Genomic DNA, 12,683 nt, shown 5'->3' with positions numbered 1-12,683 from the left:
ATCCCGCACAAAGTGGCTTTAAATCGGGAGAAGTTGAGTGTTTAAATTGCTATTTGTTTAACAAGTCACCTGTGTTTGTAAAAAGGCTTCATACAACCACAAATTCACTGTGTAAAGAACAGCAAGAGAAATGTTTAATAAATGAATTTATTATGATAAAAATACAAACAAAAATAATTTGAAAAGTACATCACTTTGCATTAAACATGCATAGTCATTTAGAAGTGTCTGTTTGTTCAACTTTATATACATACATCATACCATGACACTCAAAACACACAAATGTACTTCCACAAACTGCTAAAAAAGTTAAGTAAAATCACAGTTTCTCGCACATTAACATGTTAAAATTGTTGATAAAAAAGCGGATTAAAAGACTGAATTAAAAAACAATCATTTCATATGGAGTCACTCAATCAACAGATTTTAGAAACGGCTGAGATAATGTCTCGTTTATGCATCCTTTAATTTAGAAATCTAACCGTGGATGTAGGTTAAATAAATACATCTAATTGTGTCTATGGCAGGAGATGCTCATGATACAAACAGCGGTAACACAAAAACACAGTATTTGTTTGCAGAGCATTCAAAGTATAAGCAAACAATGTTTCCTGAAGCTAACAGCTCAGACAGACTGCGGACACTTCTCTGTACATCCCTGAAGCTTTTTCATCTGCAGTCTGCTCGCGGTCGTAAAGACAAATCCTTCCCAAGCGGTGGCGACGACGGAGCACGTTTTAGTCCCTTTCTGTCTTTGGACAGGCGTCCCGATGTTCAGGCTCTGCGGTCGAAGTTGCTGACCATGTTCTTGATGTGATTCAGTTTGGCCTTCAGATACTTACACCTGCGCTTCTTCATCTGATAATCTGGAGACTGAACCAAAAAATAAATAAACGTAGTGAGGACAAGTTACACAATGGACAGCTTGTAAATAAAGCACCAGGAGTTATGTTGTGACAGCAGGAGCGGGCTAAATGTGTGATTTGTTCTCACTGTAGATCAACAACAATCCCACATACCTTCTTCCGGTTCTTTATCCTGTTGTACTCGTCCAGAGCATCCTGATAAAGACGGCATCAACAGTTAATCAGAGACGCAGTTTACAGGATTTAAGGGGAGCGTTAGTCCATAAGGTAATATGTTTATGAAATATTCAGAAAATAAAAAGGAGTGAAGAAGTGTTTTCCTCTCACCAGGTACTGCGGGCTTCCCTCCTGCAGATCGTCCAGCTCTCGGTCCACGTCAGACAGGCTCTTGTTGATGGCGTCCAGCTCGGCCTGCAGGTCTTTGTACTCCACATGGTCACGGTCAAACTCGCGCTTGTAGTCGTTGCGCTCCTGCTCGTTCGCTATCGGACGAAACTCACTGAAGAAGAAAAAAACAACAAATGTTTCTTTCAGAGAAAATCGTCTCAAGTTATATTTTTCTGGCATTGTTTGCCTTTATTGGATAGGACAGAGGAGAGAGACAGGAAATGTTTGGAGGAGAGAGAGGTCAGAGTCAGAGGTCGGATTCAAACCCACGGCTGCTACGATGAGTATTACAGTATAACCTCTGTACATGGGGCGGACGTCGTTACCGCTAAGCTATCCGGTCATAGTATTCTCAAAAGACCACATTTTCAAAAATAACAACCTGTACTTTTATGTGACTTTCTACCTGAACATTTCAGAGAAAAATAATGAACATTTGACTCCATAAGGTTTATCTGGAGAGTGGAATTTTGCAAAGAGTATTCGTCTTTCCAACAATTAGGGACTTTTGACAAGTCCTACAAGTGTTTTCACTTTAAATAAGAGCAAACATTCTGACACTGGATGGAGATCATTTGAACAGGGTTTAAATAAAGTGACAAAGCTTCATACATTTTTGGGGAAAAGTGGACATTTGTGTTAATTCTCCTTTATTCTGTCTTATTTTAAAATTCTTCAAAGGCTGAAATCACTCAGATGGAGCAGGGTTCACTTAGTTTGTGTCTTAAACATTCAGGACTCAATCAACATTTAAACTAAACTGCGGTGTGATCATCAAATTAAATCATTTAAATGATCCTCTAATTGATCGGCTATAATTAAAATGCAATTCTCATGTGACAGCACGGATGATAAATATCCAAGAATATGTCAAAAGATGTTCCACAAAAGAATGACTTTTCATTTTTAACCTAAAATACAGTCTGCTGTTATAACTCATACCTGTCGAAGTCATCGTCGTCCAGCTCGTCTCCTGACGAGTTGTAGTCCGTGTCGTAGTCCTGTCCGTCAGCGCGACGCGGCCGACCTGCTCGTCTCTTTTTGGGCCTCCCCGTCGAGCTCGGTACATCAGAGTTAGCGATGTACGGAGCGTTCTGCAGAGGCACCTCTTCTACTGCGGGTCTGTGAGAGGAGGTGTACTGTTAGATTCATTCTGAATAACATGAAAAGAAACGCATCCCGCAACTTTAAAATGTGCAGGTTAATGAATGTCTGTTAATCCAGTGAACTCGTGTGATTGGTTCTGACGTAGGAGGAAGTTAACTCAGCAGTTCTGGTTTACGATCCATCAATTCTACTTTGATGAGTCAGAAGGCGAACAATGACTTCCTGTCTCCATTCATGCACGTCTTGTTGTTCTCTTATCAGGACTGAAGTATTTGACTCAGTTTCTGTGTTGCATGTAGAAACTGTAAACACAAATGGCAGAAAGCCTCCAGGTATCTGTGTAGGATCTCTTCTGACTCTGCACTTTACAGGAAGAAAAGCAAACACAACAACCTGCTCCACATTTTTGAACGAGGAACAGGTTTGAGCACGCAGCAGCAGAGACCGGTCTATAGCCGTGCTACAAATCCATACAGCACACGGGTTCTGTACATCATGTTCTGTGCACAATGATTCTTAAAATACTCCATAAACTACCAGATCTTTAAACTCGAGGACATTTTCTAGTGAAGGGAAGTAACACAAGACGTGCATCAGAGGATTTTAGTTCACAAGAGGAACAATCAATTTTAATGTCATGTTAATGTCAAATTAATCAACAGGTCACTCTGATGCCAGGCCGAGACCGAGACAAGACCAAGACCAGGGCAGGCCGAGACCGAGACAAGACCAAGATATTTTGGGGTCGAGACCGGGTTAGGGTCAAGACCAAGGCAGGGTGAGACCGACACAAGACCAAAACATCTAGGGATCAAGACCGAGACAAGACCAAGACATTTTGAGGTCGAGGCCGAGTCAAGACCAAGACATTTTGGGGTCGAGACCGAGACAAGACCAAGACCAGGGCAGGCCAAGACCGAGACAAGACCAAGACATTTTGGGGTCGAGACCGGGTTAGGGTCAAGACCAAGGCAGGACAAGACCGACACAAGACCAAAACATCTAGGGATCGAGACCAAGTCAAGACCAAGACAGGACGAGACCAGGACAAGACTAAGACATTTTGGGGTCGAGACCGGGTTAGGGTCAAGACCAAGACCAAGGCAGGACAAGACCGACACAATACCAAAACATTTAGGAGATTGAGACCATGTCAAGACCAAGACATTTTTGGGTCCACATCACACATCTCTCTCCGTCTGCTTCGTCCCACAGTTCCTGAACACATCACACATCTCTCTCTCCGTCTGCTTCATCCCACAGTTCATGAACTCATCACACATCTCTCTCTCCGTCTGCTTCGTCCCACAGTTCATGAACACATCACACATCTCTCTCTCTGTCTGCTTCGTCCCACAGTTCATGAACACATCACACATCTCTCTCTCTCTCTGCTTTGTCCCACAGTTCATGAACACATCACACATCTCTCTCTGTCTGCTTTGTCCCACAGTTCATGAACACATCACACATCTCTCTCCGTCTGCTTTGTCCCACAGTACATGAACACATCACGTCTCTCTCTCGTCCCTGCAGAAGTTTATAATCTCATATCGGTCTCGTGTACTCACGGTGGCGTGTAGCTGTACGGCGGTTTGTCGTAGTTCGTGCTCTCATCGTCCAGCCGATCTCTGGAGCTCCTCAGCTTGTCGGGGTAATCGGACATGGGGAGCACTTCAGGGCCAACGGAGACATTGTTCACCTTTAGGGGAATATAAAAAAACATGGACATGAGCAACATGCAACACACAAACATCCCATGATGTTAGATCAGATTATGATGCTAAGGCAACACAGTGACCAACAATCATCTCTTCAATTGAAGAAGAGGAAGGTTTTACTTTGAAGGGCACAAACTTCGACCTCATGAATAGACAAAAACAAAGGTTAAGTATGACGCCATAGCGTTGGTAGGTTTACAGTTCTATCAAGTATATTTACAGTATGTTGTTACAAAATGCAAATATATCAGGTTAGAACATCTTCATTTAGAACGACATGATGTTTACCTGTCATGGATGATAATTAACTAGACTACTTTAGGTATAAGCGTGCTGGCATTTAAACAAAAAAGAAAAATAAATTAAACAATTTTAACCTTTTTGAGTCTGGGAAATTATTTTAGGCAGTTTTTCGCAATTTTTCTGATTGTATTAAACTGAACTTTTCGCATTCTTCAACTGAAATAATTATAATTTTCAGCCCGTCGTCGTTCAGTTTCACAAGTCAAACATGATTCTACAGCGGCATCCAAATCGACCTTTCGACAATCTTCCTTTAAAAAACCAATCAGTTTTTTTCTGCAGTGACCTTAAAGGATGTCTCCCTCGGAAACACATTTTTTCACATCTTTCGGACCAAACCTTTACATGGAAGAATACTGCAACACTTCTTTGGAACAGTCCTACACAGTGCTGAATTTATTTTATTTTATTGGGACGGTGAAGTAAAGCAACGTTTCAATGCAGAGCATCAAACGGATGCTGCTCAGAGAGTATAACACCACTGCCAAATTCCAACTCGCGCTTTGAGTCTACAGTGTATAAAAATATGCAGCATTCAGTGACATAAAACCACGTAACACTTTGGAATTTATTGCTTCTCTGTTGTCATTGTACATATTAGCTTTTCTGTCCTTCAAGCTGTACTTTTATTTTTCTCACGTCTTGCGGACGAGTGTCATGCTAAAGTGAGAATTAGTGTGCTAAAACCCCCAAACAATGCATGTGCTTCATCCAGTGTGAATGTGATGTCCATGTTGTTAAATAAAATCTATCTATATGAAGAAACATGAAACACATACATCACAATATAACACACAAACCAATATACATTAGAGTTTCAAATACAGAAATCTAAATATGAACACAGTTCTGGTTGCATCAGTTCTAATATTTGTTTTCTAAGGAGTCAGATAACAACCTGAAACAAAACACAGCTACATCCAAATCAGGCTTTAGCAAACAACCTACTGTAAGGACTAATCAGCTCTTTCTAAAGGAAGCTTGAAATGGGTGTCTCCCTCCAAACAAACACATTGGATCTCTACCAACTCTGGTATGAAAAACCTGCAAGGACTTGTCCTCTGCTCGTAATTGAGCTACACACAGGTTGAAAACATCATCGTGTGTGCTGCAGGTCGCTGCAGTCGCGCCGCTCAGCACTGTTTCACTGTGGGAAAATAAAACGCACCGAGAGTCGAGTTTCTCTTTTGGTGTTTTGTGTCTAAAAACTACGCAGTGGACTTGAGAGCACCAGCCCGACCTGTTCTTCCTCTTCATCCCTCCGCAGTGAACTCGGCTCTGAGCGAGCGCCGACTGTCATCATGACTTCCAACTATTATCAAAAATGACTCACACACTCATCGCCACCGCTGAAGTGGGGGGTCAAGTGTGAGAGTCGTTACGAAACACTTCTGAAAATAGCTTCAGAAAAAGGATGATTCACGGGGGGAAATGTAAACACAAGAGTTGAAACGTTTGACAGTGAAAAGTCCACTTTGAGTCATAGCTGCTGCGCGACATGTCAGCGTAAGATTGAAACTGTCATCTGTGGTCAGGCCACACCTTGAAACCATTTCTCCACACCTCCCCTCCCCCGCTCATAAACAGGTGACAGCCACCTAACTGGTTCAACCACTTCAGCTGATATTCACACTGCATCTGCACTGCTGCTTTTTTAGAGTTCCTTCACAGACACTTCACCTGAAATGAGCTTTCAAAGTCTGACTGTTTCTCTTTTCTAGCCCTAAGCGGACATGCATTCAAACATTTGATTTACTTTGTTTACTTGAGATCTGGACTTATTTATCTCGGATCCCCACAGTCGCAAAAGTGCTGTATCTAATCTCAGCCGTCATCTCATCTTTGTACTTTCATATTGATTCAGCAACGGCGCTCACACAGCTGCACTCCCCCGATGGCTCCACTGAAACCGTCTCGCCTCTGTTACACCTCTGTTACTAGCTCCAGAGACGGTGCAGAGGGGGGGAATCACTTCGTCCCCCCCTTACGCCTACACAAAATTCAGATTGAAGGCGAAACATCACGGGGGGAGTAAATATCTCGTCTTGAAACGGCAGTCTGAGAAGAATGGGCTTGATTGACCTCATCAGTGTGTTAAATGGCAGCACGGTAGGTCATGATCTGGGCCAATCACAGTGACCAAATTAAAGTTTTGTTTTCTATATTGCCAGAAAATGATCTCATTATTATGGGAAAATAAGCTTTTAATCTTGAGATACTGACATCAGAAGTAAAAATTAAATTGGAAAACTCGCCATCATGGGAAAATGGAGTTAATAAAATGTGTAGATGCATGTCCGCTTAGGGCTTCCGTAGTTATCCATGATTCTGTTTAGAAAGAATTCATTTCAATCACAAGCCATTCAGGGCTGCAGAAATGAATTCCATTTTTAAAATCACTTTTATGTTATCCAACCAAAAGTTCCTAACCCGCTAATGTTCAGTTTAATATATTGTAAAAGTATCGCAAAGAAAAAGCATCAAATCCTCATATTTTCAAGCAATCATTTGGAATTGAATTTTTTGGACATTTCAATCATAAAACGACTAGTAGAGTGATTTCTAATCATCTATAAAATATTTAATGTTGCCGCTCTACAACCATTCAATTCAGTCATGGATGAAAGATGTCAAATGTTTCTGCTTCAATAGTGTGACAACTTTACTTCATTTTCCAACACTAAAAATTAAACACACATATTAAAATAATTGTATGATATAATAAAGAATCCAATTTCACTTCCTCCCTTCAGAATAAAAGTCATTAAAATGATCATCCAAGGATTTGATTTTGCCATTTTGTTTCGATTGTTGTAAACTTAAAAAAAATTAAAAAAAATCTTTGGTCAATTTGAGATTAAGGAAATTGTGACACAATCTGTTGGGATAGCTGCCATCATTTTTACACACTGAGAGGTTGATTAATTGACCAAAGAAATAAGTTCCAGAATCTTTGCTAATGAAAATAAATGAGTTTGTAAAATGTCAAAAATGTTTGAAAAAAGTCAATTCCAGTTTTAAAATCTAAGATAACCTTTACATTTCTGGTTTGTCCCTCAAATGGACTCAACAGTAACAAGCAGTAAAATTAGATTGGAGGAGCTTTAAGGATCAAATTTGACCATTTCTGCTTGAAACATGTTTATATGTTCAGTATACAAAGTGGAAAAAGGGGGCAAATTTGAACACAATTCAATGAATAAAGAAGCGGTTTCAGCTAACGCTCACCCAGGCCTCCACGTCTTGGGGCGGCTCCATCTCGTCAATGACCTTCACTCTCTTCCACAAAATGTTGCTCTTGCCGTAGTTCTGGAGCTTCTTGCGAGTCTTCAGGGCGAAGACGAGCATGATGATCAGAGCGACGGCGACAAGGAAGCCCAACACCACGGCGATGGCCTGGAATGAGAGAAGAAACAGCTAGAAAGGGAGCTTTTCTTTATTTGAAGATATTAACACAAAGCATATACAGTAAGTGTGTGTTCACCTCTTGTGGCTCCACGACGCAGTAGTGGTAAAGATACTGGTTCTGAAACACTCCTGATGGTTGGGGCCGTTGGAACTGGGCGCACAGACCGGCAATCTGGCTCCCATAGGCAGATCCAGACTGAGCCATTGGGTTCACCGCCACCAAGTATACTATGGAGGCTATTAGCATTAGCAGCGCTAAGATGGCGCAGATGATTATCACGGCCAGGTAGAACTTGCGGCTCTCCGATAGACTCGAATGGGACACGATGATGATGAAGATGGCCAAGCCTGCGATGAAGGATAAGGCTGCCATGGCGATGATGAACCCTTTGCCTGCTCGGGGGTCATTGTAGTTCCCGCCGAGTCCACCGTAGCCGTAATTGTTTCCAGCACCGTACCCTCCGCCGCCAAAGGAGCCATATCCGCCGCCGGCGCCGCCGTAGCCTCCTCCTCCATAACCTCCTCCTCCATAACTTCCTCCTCCGTAAGTTCCCCCGCCATACCCAAAACCACCCAGAGCGCCGGCAGAGTCCCAAGCCAGCGTGGAGGCGACGCAAGCGAATATGGCCACGGACATCACGATGACGATGATGGCCATGATTTTGAGGATGCCGGGCGGAGACGTCCAGCGGTAGAAATGCTGGAACTCGTCATCGGGGTAGTAAGAATAGGCCGGCTGGACAGGGGGGTTACTGTAGGGTAAGAAAAGACAGAAGAAACACAATGTAACTTCAAGAATCGTATACATGAATGACAGGTTAACCAAATATTAAAAGATGCAATTTGACTTTAAATGTACTTTAATGAACCCATAGAGTTAGTTTTTATGTACTCCAAATATTAAAGAAGCCTTAGGCATCTGTTTCAGGGTAAACCAAATTTAGTGTCTCTGCTTAGATACTCGATCAGCCACCAGTTTATGACCTGTTTTTGTTATTTTCAGGTATTTTAGCGTCTGTTTCATGGCTTCTGTTTTTAGTAACCATTCTGCCATTTGTTATATTCAGTGTCCATTCTAAGACACACAACAGATCTGTTTTGATTCACCCTTTAGCATCTGTTTGAAGGTGGTCACTGCTTACTATTAGCCTCTTTTCTAAGACATCCTTAAAAGTGCAATACTTTTCTTTAGGTTTCCAGGATATGCGCTGCTAGGCGCGCCCAATTATTGTTTTTAAGGTTGTTTATTCCTCTTCTTAACAGACAATTTTAGCATTCTTTTCTTACCGGGGTGGAGGAGACACAGGCCGGTGCGTTACCTGGCGATAGATTATTTTTTTTGTGTAGATTTTGTGGCTGCTTTGCTTCGGTCTAAAAACAGTGCGACTGCATACTACGTTCCCCGACTGGGCGCAGCTCATATTCATTAGCAGCCGCTCTAGCTCGTTCAATTGTGGGGCGGAGTTTGTATTACGCACCGTCCTTTCCTCCACTCGGCATTAATGAATAATTCATTTAAATAATAAATAATCAATAAACAACTCAAAATTGATAAACAAATGCAAAATATCCAATAAATCACAAAAATCAACGATTTGGCTTCAACAATCCTTTTATAGTCTGTTTTAAGGCGCCCGAATGGAGTCTGTTTCATGATATCCTTTTGCCACCTGTATTTAAAAACATAATTTTGTTGTCTGTTTTTAATGTCCTAAGTGTCTTTTTTTAAGGTAAATTATATCATCTATTTTAAGTCCATTTAAAAGGAAGAATGTGCGACTTTTTGATCCAGTAGATGTTGCCCATGAACACCTCCGTCATACTGACGCCTCCGCTCTCCTCCAGCGACACACCTCCAAACCCCCTTCACTCAAGTTCGCACAGAAGAGTTTAGCACAAGCGACTGGCCTGCATTGTTAGCAGGTTAATGTTAGCGCTCTTTAGCTAGCTCGTAGCTTCACATTGCATTCAAATTGACACAGACTGACCACCATCTAAAATCCCTTACTTGACATAAAAAAAAAAACAGTGAGTATGAGTATGTCCTAAAACAGCTTTTATACACAAGGGGAGGAGCCGGCAGTCCCGTCCATGTAAACATGACGTAAACACGGCTCTGACAACAACACAGCCAGCGGGACTCGAGCTTCTCACTCATTGTCCACAGTTATGACTCAGAGATATCAACACAGGATAAACTTGATTTCTGCTGTATTTATGTGTCAGATGTTGCACAATCTTTCTGTAAAGGTACGGTATAATTCTGTGCCTGTTCTAAGGTAACCTGTAAAATCTGGATTTGGGTACCTGTCAAGGGTCTTTTTTAAGGTACCTTTCTGCTGTTGCTTCAAGGTTCTCGTAAGCTGACATCAATTTGGTGTCTGTTTTAAGGTAAACTTTCACTGACACATTTTCGGTGTTCGTTTAGGGCATTTGTTTGGAATCTGTTTTTAGACACCTTTTTGGCATCTTAATGTCAAACTAAACTTAAAGTCTTTATATGTGATTTTTCAAACTTAAATATAAATCAAGTATATCCTCTGAAAATAACTCTGTGAGTCATGACTGTCTACAATGGGTGTAACACCCGAGTCCCACTGTCTGTGATGTTTTCAGAGTTTTCAGAGTCCTATCTTCACTTTGTTTACATCGCCTGGACGGCCGGCTGACTCCTCCCCTCGTGTATAAAAGTTGTTTAATTGAGGGACTAGAGAAAAGAAGAATAACATACTGTACTCACTGCTTAACTGTGTTTCTAGATCACGCTCATTTCAGGTAAATTTACATGCAGTGTGAAGATACGAGCATAATAAAGATCACTAGCATTAGCATGCTAACACAACAATGCAGCAAGAGTTGTTTTGGTTTCATGCTGGTGCTCAAGGGCGACATCTGCTGGATCAAAAAATCACATATAAAGCCTTTAATCCTCTGTTTTAAGTCCATCTTTAAACGCTGTATTAAGGCAGCTTTGCTTGTCATTGGATACACTTTAGCCTAACTGTTGTGGCTTTTTAGCTTCTTCTTCTTCTTTTGAGATGGTTGAATGTTATAAGAGGCCCTTTCACATCTTTAGTAAGTTCTGTAAGGGACATTTTGTTTACAACAAAAGGTAATTAAGATTAACTGGCTCTCCTCTTTCATCTGGTTAATTAGCATCTTTTAAGAAAGGTGTGATTTCCTCTAATCAAATGCTTTTGCTATTTGATGTATGATTCTATTGTGTGTAGGTGTGAGTGTGGCTGCTATCTGCAGTGTTCATTGTTTTAAATGTTCTTTGATGTATTGAGACTGCAGGACTGTTTGTCTCTAATCTGATCATGTATAAAAGGTTTCCTGAATCATATCACATCGTGTTCGTATTTCTTTTGAGAACAAGCAATTGTCATATTTTTTGGAAGAGATTTCTCCCACAGTTCCCCTTCAGTTCGTCTTTTTACTCGCCCTTTTGCGTCTGTTTCAGGGAACCCTTAAGCGGCTGTTTTAACCTACCCTGCAGCGTCTTTTTTTGTTATGTTACCTCTTCTGCCTTTCTTACTGACAGCCCGTCTCACATGTGGTCAAAGTTGAGAAACGGTCACAGGTTTGTTAGTTTTAGGGGGGGGGGGGGGGGGGGGGGGGGATGCTCCGTGGGTTGAAACTGTTTTGACAAAGTGGCTCAAACCGGAGAATAAGCTGTCGTTAAAAAATGTTTAAAGTGTGCTCCAGACAATTTCAGGTTAGGGATTTCAAACCACAAACATTTATCTAAATATCCTCCCAAATGTAGTCGTTCTAATTCACTGGTATTCAATTCAAGTACACAACATGTTAAACAATTTAAAAACTAGTGTGGCCTCCTTTTGCCGCCCTATGAAAGTCGGTCATTAGCTTGAGTTGTGTGGATATCTAAACAACCTAACAGGGAGGTTTACTGTCAATTCATCAAAGAGATACTCACTATCCATCTGACTCATAAGGAGGCGGACTCCCGTTTGGCCTGGAGGACATTTCTGCTGGATCCACTGGGGCGCTTGTCTGTGAAAGAAAGACTCCTAGTGTTAGGACATACCTCAACCTAACCTCAAAACTTTACATTCATTACAATAGAGCTGCAACATAAGACTGTTTTCTTTCATCAGACAAAAACAATTCATTCAGAAACTTTAAGATGTTATCTTAACAATGACATGAAACAGAAAACAGGATCTGGGAATTAAAACTTTTGAGAATTTGTGCCTTAAAAAATATATATATATATTAAATAAGTAGAGTTCTGTTTCTCTTAGGTGTAATCAACAAATTAATAAAACACTTTTTTATTCTGAAATCAAACAACAACTCTCCTGAAATGTTAGCCATTAACACAACGACACACAGACTGGACAGGTGTAACCGAAAAATTTCTTCACTTCATTTTCGCCTGATCATGAAATATAAAATTACAAAAAACAAAATTATGTAACAGCCAACAAATTCAGCAACTTTGAGCACTTTAATTCGTAATTATTTCGCACTTTTTCCCCATTGTCTCTGCAGCACAGCAACAAAGAAAACGTCAAATAAATAAACAATGCGCATCCAATAACACACCTGTGCCCGTTGTATCTACAGGTGAGGAGTTATCAGAGATTTAAAACCACATATTAAACCAAACCAGAGTGAAGTCTTAACACTCACCTGTCTCTTTGTTACACTCCTCTCCTTCTCCTTCTCCGCTGCAGCTGAAATGTTTCAACTGAAACTGCTGCTGCTGGTAAAAACAATCCGCAACCACACCTAGACGGGCTCCTGCTCTCGGTCGGTGTAGCTCCGCCCCCTTCTCCGTACAGGTGTCAGGCGGTGTCACGTTACGAAAGCCTGTCAACACCGGAAGTCCTCATTCTCTTTGTGGAAACAGGTCGAAATGCTT

At 41.3% G+C, this 12,683-nt stretch overlaps 2 protein-coding genes across 3 annotated transcripts in view; both read right to left on the bottom strand.

Moving 5' to 3' along the window:
• The window catches only part of pi4kaa (phosphatidylinositol 4-kinase, catalytic, alpha a), a 74,316-nt gene that overhangs the window by 13,142 nt on the left and 48,491 nt on the right, over positions 1–12,683 (bottom strand). The window lies entirely within an intron of this gene.
• On the bottom strand, positions 130–12,493 carry oclna (occludin a). The gene is made up of 9 exons (XM_061060721.1): positions 12,452–12,493; positions 11,733–11,809; positions 7,869–8,544; positions 7,613–7,780; positions 3,932–4,062; positions 2,196–2,375; positions 1,194–1,365; positions 1,020–1,061; positions 130–873 (listed from the first exon to the last, which is right to left on the bottom strand). Exons 2-9 carry the CDS (start codon positions 11,780–11,782, stop codon positions 775–777), a joined length of 1,518 nt encoding a protein of 505 aa, XP_060916704.1. The 5' UTR covers positions 11,783–11,809; positions 12,452–12,493; the 3' UTR covers positions 130–774.

The sequence above is a fragment of the Labrus mixtus genome, chromosome 17 (genome assembly GCF_963584025.1).
Source record: "Labrus mixtus chromosome 17, fLabMix1.1, whole genome shotgun sequence".
Classification (NCBI taxonomy): domain Eukaryota; kingdom Metazoa; phylum Chordata; class Actinopteri; order Labriformes; family Labridae; genus Labrus; species Labrus mixtus.
This window is presented reverse-complemented; position numbering and strand designations above follow the sequence as displayed.

Excerpts from the sequence above, each read along its gene's own strand:
- oclna (XM_061060721.1), bottom strand. The coding sequence starts at position 11,782 with ATGTCCTCCAGGCCAAACGGGAGTCCGCCTCCTTATGAGTCAGATGGA. Across the intron at positions 8,545-11,732 it reads CCTTATGAGTCAGATGGATA|TAACCCCCCTGTCCAGCCGG; the intron begins GTGAGTATCTCT and ends CTTACCCTACAG. Across the intron at positions 2,376-3,931 it reads CCGTACAGCTACACGCCACC|ACCCGCAGTAGAAGAGGTGC; the intron begins GTGAGTACACGA and ends CTCCTCTCACAG.